Raw genomic sequence first — 10,110 nt, 5'->3', positions numbered from 1 at the left:
AGTCTGTTGCTGCAGCCCGGCCCTAATGAAGCATCCATGAAAAGGTCAACGTCAATGTCAGAGACCTACAAGGCTCAGAAAGGATTTTCACTGCGCATGTTCTCATTCTGCTGCTCGCTCCTATGTTAGAACTTGATTCCTTTCTTGTTTTGTAACTTACAAAGTCTACTCGCTGCAATGTAGCCCCCTGAAACCAAAATAAGATTAACAGTCTATAGGTGTGCTCCACCTTTCTTTGCTTCTTCTCCAGCTGTGTTTTCAGGCTCTATCATCGATCTCAAGTTCTGCTCCGTAATCAAACAAACCAAAGTCCCATCACAGGGGGTTTTAGGGGTTTCAGTCTTTAAAGCCCATTGTTTGTTCCCGCATCACTTTTCTTTTTCATCTGATCTAGTTTCGGGGTCAGTTTGTTCCCCCCCCCCCTTCATCAAGTTCATCAAAGAAGAGAGTTCCACTCGATGTGGCAGTATTGAGTGTGAGACAGAAAAAAAGGTCCACCTGTTATTAATCAATTCCTCTGTGCCAGGAAACACCCACCGACGCTGATTTAGTGATTTGGTTTAAACAGTGAGAGCAGGAAACAGATAGTGGGACCACTCAGGGTCGTAGCTCAAGCTGTCATTCAGTTCAGAGGATGGCGGCCGACGGGACACAGTTCTGATTAAAGAAAGGGGGCCAAATGTCGTGATAAACAAGATTTAACTACTATTAAAGCTACTACTAGTTATATAACGAGAGGCATTTGTTTGGAAGGGACAATAAAGTGCATCAACAGAGGAGAGGAGATAAAATCCTTCCTGTGATCTTCTTGTGTTGTTTCCTGAAAAATTGATGACCTGGCAAAACAGTCACAGATAATTATTTCCTATCTCAGAGGCAGAAGATGTTATTAGTGTGGTCATTAGCCCCGTAGCTTTGATACAGGATCAGCATGCAACATTAATTGGCTACTTGTGCCGTGTGCATCCTGCCTGCAGATCTCGGTGCTGCTGAGGCATCAAAACAGGTGGAACATAAATGGCACAGCATGTGCACCTCGGAGTCGTGACGCACCCCGGTACTTCTAAAAGCTGTCATCCATTTTGTGGGCAACGATGACGACAGTGGCGAGAGGAGTGAGGGGGGGAAGCGGCGGGGGCCAGATCTCTTGGTGGAAAGGGCCATCAAGTGGCCGGATTTGGAACTGCACCCCCTTCACAGTCAGCCGCTGAGCTGAGCTGCTCTGCTGAAACGTAAGCGAGCAGGGCTGCTTTCCCTTGAGTTGGAACGGCCATGCGTGAGGGGGCCCTTTGAAGCAGGCTCGAGGACTCATTTTCTGCTGAATGACACAGGCACAAAGCGCCCTCCTCAATAGAAAGATGAGCACGAAGGTAATGGGAAATAGTGTATTGAGGCTCTCAATTCTGACTAATCTATTAGAAAATAAGGTTAAATCATACCTGACCCACCTCCCAGATTGAAAAACGACCGTAGTTGCTGTAAGTGACACCACGGTCCTCTTGTTTCACTGGGATATCCTTTACAGGCTCCTCCACTATCCAACCCCCTGTAACGCCACACTGCTGTCTTCCTGAGAAACTGAAGAACTCCCGGGTTCTGCAGGTGCCAGCGAACGGTGCTTTGTCCTCAGGTCAGAGGTCTCACAGAGGTGAAGGTCAAGCAGAATGAAAGTCAGCAGCGTTTCGGTTAAGGGTTTCTCATGAACTCCCTTAAATCGCCCGACCCTGAAGAATGAGGAAGATGAGGTTGGTTTAGGTCAACAGAGCAGGGAAGTTAAGGCTTAATTCCTGTTAATCATTGCATTATTTACCTCTCATAATTTATGAATGTTAAAATACTGAAACTGAATCAAATAACCTTTTTATTCACTTCACTGAGCATTTTGCTGATATTTTGAACTTCAAGTCCCCAGTGTTTTATCCCAGTAAACAAAGATCGTTAGTTTCAAACTTAAAAAAAACAAGAAGAATCGCAAAATAGATAAACAGCAAATAATAGAAAAAACAATAAACAAATCAACATAAATATTCAGTTATTCTCTGAAAAAGCTGCATTTGTGCATCTACCATTACATGTTAGAGAAGACTAAAGGAGTTGTCTTAATTTCAGTAAACTGAATGCTGCACTAATTTATTTGATTTCTTTACAATATTCTCAATAATCATGTTTACGTTTTACAATTGAAATAGAAAAACTGGATAAAATTTAAGCATCATTTGTTGCAATAGATGCATTTAAAATCACTTTGGAAATATGTTGTGATGCTTATACATTTTAAACACAAATTTGATTACTTACATTGATTTGGTAATCTAAATTCAATTCTGAACTCCATTGATTTTACCTCCTTAAATTTAGACTCAAGAGTCAGATCAACAAGTGGTCTACATTGAAACGGTGTAGTAGCCAACTCTTTAGAAAATAGAATTCTCTATAGATGTCCTGCAGCCATAGATTTAATGCTTGTTTTTTTGTCCACAACTCGGCATCAATTGACCTTAAGCTACTGGTGGATCAAGTATTAACCACTAACAAAGCTATTTATTAAAGATTATAAATACATTATAAAAACACAATGCTTATCTTCACTAATCGCTGTTTCATTTACGGCCACGCGGTGGTAGCAAAGATGTAGCTGCCGATCCTGACTCACAGTGCGCCCTGCTTTACTGTGTGTGTGAATTTGTGTGTGTGTGCGTGCATGCGGCGCGCATGTGTGTGAACGTCAGTTTCCTCTTCTACTCTATTTTCAAGACCGTCACCCTAAGGAATTATTTTAACGTTCAAGTCCTCTTGAAAGACATTTTGGAGGATTCAAAAGTTTAGACGAAAATATTTCGAGTTTTTGAACTTGTCAAAAGTAGAGAGAAGTGAAAGTTGAGTCTCAGTTCAGTGGCACGACAGGAATTAAAGCCCGTTCATTCAGGAGCGCAGGCAGAGTGGGAGGGTCCGTGCGCGTCCTCCTGCACCACTATTACGCACCGAAGCACAGAGGTCATCACCACTGCCAGTGCGGATTACTGACAGCACTCAGGTGACTGCACCGATGAGATGATACTAAAACACCACAGGAGTCCTCTTCTGCTCACCGTCACCTGCATGTGCTTCTCGGGGGGTCTGCTCTGGTCCTACCAGGAGGAGGATGCCAGTGACGGGTAAATTCTGTCTGCGCCAAAATAAGACCGCGGGGGGACCAAACGCGTGTGCAGTGTGCTTAACTTTGCTCCAAAATGTTTTTTTCTCCACAGTAACGGGTGCTCTGAAAATAACATTTCCACAACAAAGTACCCCTGCGTGAAATCGACTGGAGAAGTGACGACGTGTTACAGGTAGTGTGAATCTGCGCTTGGATGCTGCATCATAAAGAGTGTGAAATGATTAAGCTGCTCGTGAGGGGACGTTCTGTGCCCGTGAGAGTGTTTCAGAAATGTGGTTGCAGAGATGATGTAAAATGAGACCTGTCATTTATCACCCAGGGCTCTAACGATGTATACGTGGTTCTTGGTGAAATGTTAGTGGAATAGTTTGGGGTTTGTTTAATGCTGGGCATAGTTCTGCCTCATGGAGCATTTCAAATTAAATGTAGCCTGAGTGTAAATCACATCAAGTCTTATTGCCCGAGGCTGCTGATGGATTTAAAGACAGAAAATGAAAATTGCAAAGGCTGATAAACACCCCCCTGCACTCCTTTATACATGAGATTAAATCATTTCTGTCTACTCTTGGTCAAACAAATATGAGTTTGCTTCCAAGAAATGCTGTTGATCATCAGATATTGCAAAACATCTCTTTTTATGAGGTAATGACTTTTAATGTGTTGAAATGATGGAATTTCTTCGGATGAATGGATCAAATGTGGATTTTCCTCTTAGTCACCCATTGTGACTTAAAGGGATCATTGCAATCTATATATCCACAAGCCCCCAGATTGGCCTGTTATGCTCTGACGCCACCGGCTGTAATTATGACAGTTCACAGACACAGTGGACGCTGATGTGTGGCCGCTCAGCAAAAGCTCCTGTCAGAGGCTAAGGATTAAGTTGTTAGAAACTAATCTGTCTTCATTGCAAGTAGCCGCCTCTCAGGCTTAATCAAAAAGATTTGTAAATGCAGTCTTTTTGAAAACCACGCAAATATCTATGGGATAAATATCGTGCCATATTCCCAAACTGAAACAATTCCTTAAAAGGTTGAAAGTCTGCGGTTGAAAGCTTTAAATCTAGTTAAGCTGTTTTGATAAGCTGAAATAAGAAATTCACATCTCTGCCAACATGATTTTGATTGTTTTCCTTCTTGAAAAAAGTTCTGAAAGTTGAGTTTTGAAAGGGCAAATCTTTTCTTTAAAACTATGCTGACAGACACCTGAACTCGCCCACTCATTTGCGATCTTTAGAATCATATGGGGCATTTCAGGCAGGAGAGTTTCAACCTTTCTGAGCTTTCTTTTTCCAGTTCTCGGGAATATGGTGATGAGGTGTGACATTTTGATGAAGATGTTTGGAGCAAAAAGTTTGTGATGAGGACCAGACAGTTTGATCAAGAGCAAAAGATCTGCCATTCCACATTGCTCCTCAGGATGTTCTTTTAAGACACACTATTCGGAATGATTGAATTTTATCTTGAGCGATGCTCTTTGTTTCAGGCACAATGTAGGAGATGTACTGTAGCCTTTGGAAAACTCTACTTATTCAGGGAACTCTTTTCAAACAACTTTGTCAATGATCTTGATTAACAGCAAATCTCTATCTGTACGAGCTCTGCAGAGTTTCTCTTGTGAAACGTCTTGTATGGGTTCTTTGAGGTTTCATCTGCCGGTCACGGTACAAGCTCCTAATGACATGGCCATTGATCTTCAAACCTCAAACACCATCTCAACGTAATTATGTTGGTTTAAGGTTATTGGCCGCAGCCGCAGTTGTTTCCCACAATGTTTGTTTAAAGAAGAGGAGCTGTTTGTGCAGAGTTAATGTGCATCTAGGTTTACTTGCACAGTGTGACCTGATGACCCCGGCCCGGCTTTGCTGTCATGGTTCTAGGAGAAATGTTGTTGTGGTCCCCAATAAAGAAAGAAATCGAATGATGTGAATTTGATGAGAGGAAGAAGATGTGTCATTTAACGTTTCGTATGCAGGAGATTTGACCCATCCCTGAGTGGTGAACCCACACTAAGAGCACCCGGGGAGGTGAGGTGTCTTGCTCAAGGGCACTGCAGAGGTGGATGCTAAGGCGACCTTTCTCTAACCCCACGTTTGATGAATATGGCGTTTGCATTCTGCAGGTTTTTGCAGTTACATACCAGTGAAATTACACCTTGGCAATGACTGAGATGTAGTTCAAAGGGAACCGAGCGTGATTTGAGTTGGCACGATGCAGTTGCCAAAGGAAAGTTTAGGCTCATGGCATTCATTAGGCGCTCTGCGGAGTATCAATGTGCCGACACATCACAGTACATTAAAAACAAGTTCCATAATCGTTGTTGCTTGTACAGACATCTCTATGATTTTGATGATGTATGACATGTGCCCTTAATAGTCCAGTGGCCCCCTCTTTTTGTATGTCACCTATAAACTTTAAAATCTACCAAAGATATAAATATGATCTGTTGATATTCATCATTTTAAACTTCAATATCCATTCTCTGCAGTAACATGCTACTTGTCTTTTGTAAAGTATTTAGTAGTCTTGTTTTTAAATAAATTGGCAGTTTTTGAGATGTTATACTTCTCATTCTGTGCTTCTTTTGTACAATGATCACAAAGGCCTTCCATTGTATTCTATTCTATTCTATGCATATGATATTAACAGTGCCTTCATTTGGTATTCACACACAGGTTGTGGTCATAGCATTTAGTAGGTTTGTTATAGGTCTGAACTTCTGATTCTAATTAATGCAATTATCACCATGGTAGATATGTTCTGCTTGTCTACTGATCTGCTTAAATTAAGTACATCACAAATACATCACAATTGTTATGATTATATATATAAGTGTACGATGTTGCATTTGACTGTGTACTGCAGCTTTCTTCTAAATTGTCTGTAGGTGTCAATGTGACTGGGATTAGTGGTTTCTCTCTGTATGTTGGAACTGCAATATGCTGCGGGTGCGCCCCACGTCTTGCCCAATGTCAGTTCCGACGAACCACCATCCCACGACCCCCGAAGGATGGACATAGCGATTGTCCTGCTCTGCTTTTTAAAGCAATAGTTTTCATGAATGTGCTTGTTTGCTCTCTTCCAGAGTGGGATGAGAAGATTGATGGTACTCTTATGTCGTGTACAGTAAGAGCCTTTGCCAGGAAACCAATCGGAGAGTTTGGAATGTTCCTGCCCTTGGCCAAGAACTATTCCAGTACATAACCTCCCACCTCTTACACTTGAAGTTTGGTAAAGATTAAACAAACAAGATATGACATGTTAATAAGAGGGTTTTAGAGGTGCTGGCAGGTGGATGCTGTTACCTTTGGACAGAGCCAGGTTAGCTCCTTCCCCCTATTCCCCCAGTATCGATATTTAACAGGCTGCTGATTTTAGCTTTATATCTGACTAACAGATGTAAGAGTGTTGATATAACTCTTGACAAGGAAGATCAATATTATATTTCCCTAACAATCTCAAATAATTCTTTCAAAGAAGGCTCCATCATTCCTTGTTATGTTCAAAGCATTGAAATTGATGCCTATTGGAAGAGGAGATGACCTGAGGATGGACCTTTTGAAACAGGCCTCCCTTTCGTCATGGTATGCCACAGTGTGCAATCTCATCCCCGGAGCATCCGTCATGTTGTGAAACAGCCCCAGAGGAGACACCAGAGACCCAGAGGGCATATGTCACGGGCACGAGAGAAGTAGCAGGGCTTCGGCTGACTTCGGCAACATCTGTCTCCCTGTCAGCGCAGGCACCATCCTTTTCTCGCTTCTTTTATCATACTTGGGTTCTCGTGTTAAAGACCTAGTGCGTTGGCTTTCAGCATCTTCAGGCTTCACAGTACAGGGACGCTGGAAGTTATGGGGAGCTGAGAGAAAGTTCATAGTATATTAACATGGTTCCAACAACATTTTACACCTGTTTTTGTAACATTTTACGCTGAAACCGACGTCAAACACCGACTCACTGTATATGTCAAAGCTGCAGCTGTGGACAGGACAGAATGCAGGTCTATACTCCATCATGCTGTGTAAGTTACGTTCCGCAGTTGTGCACCAGATAGGCTACACAGGAAATTCATTGACTCTTCTTAAAAATGAAAACAAAAATTGAAAAGGCCACAATGCTACTCTCAGAATGTTACCCGCTTGAAGTTACACTCTGTGGCAGTGGGGGGTGCCTCTGCCACCTGAGCACCCCCTACTTTCAGCATCCTTGTCACAATACTTAATATATGTGAATGTTCGCTGTCTGCACAGTTCAATGTGCTCAGCGTGAGGGGCTGTGCAGGGTGCTAGTTGCTCTTTAATCTTGAACACCAGCGATTGCAACACAAATGCTTTGATTAGAGCTTTTGATTAACTGGATAAGGTGTTTGTTTAAATTTGGCAACACCGCCGGTGCTACGCGGTCACTGCAGTTGCCTTTCTGCAATGTGCCTCCCACGGATCGGTTGAGCAGGAAAGGCTTGTGTGTGTAAAGTATTTGATTTAGTTTCTGTCAGTGTCTCTGGTTTCTTTATTGGTTTGGCGCTGCTGATCATTGCTGTCTCCTCTTCCGCACATTGTCTTTTTTTTCAAAACCAAGGTTGCTGCTGCTGAAAACATTAATCCATCACTTTCTTAGTCCAGAGAATTTTTCTTTCTGCGGCCCTATGTTATAAAGGAGGATTACCGAATAAGTTGGACGAGTGTAATGTTATTTGAGTTCATGGTCTTTATTTGAGTCAATGCTCCAGTTGCAGTTCCAGGCTTTACTCAGCAGTTTATCCAGCTAACTTCATGATCCTCGCTTTGTAGAGACCAACCCCCTGGGGGGAAAGTACTACCTGACACCGACTGTAAGCGAAGGGCAAATCTTTTTTTGGGCTTTCGGCTAAGTAGCTTTATGAATTGGCAATGGAGCGTGACAGAAACAGACATCTATGGAAATCATTTTCATGCCGTTGAATAAATATCATTTTACACAGTTTACACAGAGTTTTTTCTTGCTGCTGAGAGGAACTGTGATACGTATTCTGCGATGAGAGCCAGATCCAGTGTGTTAGCCATTATAGCATCGAGACGCATTAATAACCGATGTTTATAACTTTTCTTAGGTGACAAGAGGGTACATGAAACAGTGATTACATTAGTGTGATTTATTAGGTATATGGTGACAGCCCTTACCTTCCCCTTCCCGAGGAAAGGCTGCTCTGGAAGAGAAGCAGAGCAAGGGTAGAAGGGAGTCTTTCCACTCCGCAGCTGTAACAGTTAAGACATAAATGATGTGTGGCATGTGTAATTGTTGCTTTGTTATTATTCCAAATAATTGTGGTGGTACCAAGCATTTTGTTGTGTTATTCACCCCTTCCTCCCCTCTCTACGCTGCTCCCTCTTCTGCAACTCTGGAATTTAGGACAAACTCAGATTTACGCAGTGAGGAAACTGAGGATAGCGTTTCCCCGGCCCCCCAGTGAGACGGGATAGCCGTGATACTTCACATATCCTGGGCCGACACAGACAGCAACATTTGCGTCCTGGAAAATGTCCCTATCACCTCATTCCATTGTACTGCATTGCAATTTATTTATAGCACATTCACTCTATCCCTCACTTTTATTTACTCATTTCGTGGATTATATTCCAGGGAAGTGAGAGATTTGAAATTTGTCAATAGGATATAGATTTTCCATGTAAAGCCAATAATTGATTTATATTGTGACTCTGTGTTGGGTTCACACACTGTGGGGGGGATGCAGCTCAGTTCCAGAGAAATGATCACTCAAGTCTGGTTCTTCGACTTGGCCACGAAGAGCTGCAGACGGTCTCGTATCCATGGTTCTCAAATCTGTTTTTCACATCACAAATAAATATGTTCTGCAACTTGGAATAACCCTCTGGGCTAAATTTATGTTCCTTCTTGCAATTCAGAAAGCTTTCAACATGGGAAATACACTCGTTGTTGCCATATTGTCGTCCCTCCAGTGATCGTCGCTCCATGAAGGATATACTGTGGCACAGCTGAAAGAGTTCACCAGACTAGTTCATGTTGTTGCCGCGACATATCCACTGTAAACGTTCTGGACCGAAAACTAGAATGAGTCAAGATTTATGGGCACAACATATGAGTCGCATCTTTCTGGAGAATTTCTCAGTGGAAAACGTGTTATCCAAGAACGCCCGCTGCCATTATATAACTACAATAGGTTGACTCATGGGCCCACCTCCACCCTACAGCATTATTTCCCAAAATCTACTCAACAGATTTCCACTGAACTTGGTGGAAGGATGTGACATAGGCCAGGAGAGAACCATTCAAACCTACTGTGGATCTGACCCAAAAGGTTTCACTTTCTTTGACATTGTGGGATAAGGTGGTTTGTTTTTATATTTTCACCATTTCTCAAGGACTTATTCATTGATCTTGATGGTAAAAGAGTAGGCATATTCCGGGAACTGATAAGAATCTGGGAATTTTGGTGCGGCTTGATTAAATGTGAGTGGGCTGTTTGGCGCTGTTAGCGGTGTGCGCTCTACTCAGTGTGATTCTACTTACTGTATGTGTTGTGCTTTTTGCTGAGACATTTCCACTGTTAATGTTCTGATCTGAACTGTAAACTAAAGTCTGGATTTATGGACAAGTTGCATCGTTAAGGAGTACTTTTCTGGGAAAAGTGTCAACCAAGAAAGCCTCAATGTTGTGATATCACTACAATTATGTCAGTTGATTCATGGGAACCCATATTAAGTGGGGTTATAATAGGTTCATTATATCTGCCAAGGAGGATATGTTTTTCATCTGTGGTTGTTTGTTAGTTGTCATTAGTTAGTTAGTTAGTGCCATTCTCGTTGATTGTTTGTCAACAGTGGACTACTATTTCCACAACTTAAGGATGTGAGAAGGGTCAAGAAGGAACCCACTGAGGTTTGCTATGGATCTGAACAAAGGGGTGGAGGCAACCTGTATTTGTTTAACTTTCTT

The 10,110-nt window shown here is 42.3% G+C and overlaps 1 protein-coding gene across 2 annotated transcripts in view; it reads left to right on the top strand.

The window, feature by feature from the left end:
• The first annotated feature begins 2,921 nt into the window (after nucleotides 1–2,921).
• Nucleotides 2,922–10,110, top strand: part of ccbe1 (collagen and calcium binding EGF domains 1) — a 33,618-nt gene continuing 26,429 nt past the window's right edge. The window contains exons 1-2 of one of the 2 annotated variants that reach the window (XM_062413534.1): nucleotides 2,922–3,155; nucleotides 3,249–3,329. In XM_062413534.1, the coding sequence (XP_062269518.1) occupies nucleotides 3,052–3,155; nucleotides 3,249–3,329 (185 nt within the window). In that variant the 5' untranslated portion in view covers nucleotides 2,922–3,051. The remainder of the gene's footprint in view (nucleotides 3,156–3,248; nucleotides 3,330–10,110) is intronic. The other variant, XM_062413533.1, reaches the window with a different exon arrangement.

This window comes from Platichthys flesus, chromosome 19 (genome assembly GCF_949316205.1).
Source record: "Platichthys flesus chromosome 19, fPlaFle2.1, whole genome shotgun sequence".
NCBI lineage: Eukaryota > Metazoa > Chordata > Actinopteri > Pleuronectiformes > Pleuronectidae > Platichthys > Platichthys flesus.
Note: the sequence above shows the minus strand (reverse complement) of the source record. Positions and strands in the feature narration are given on the sequence as shown.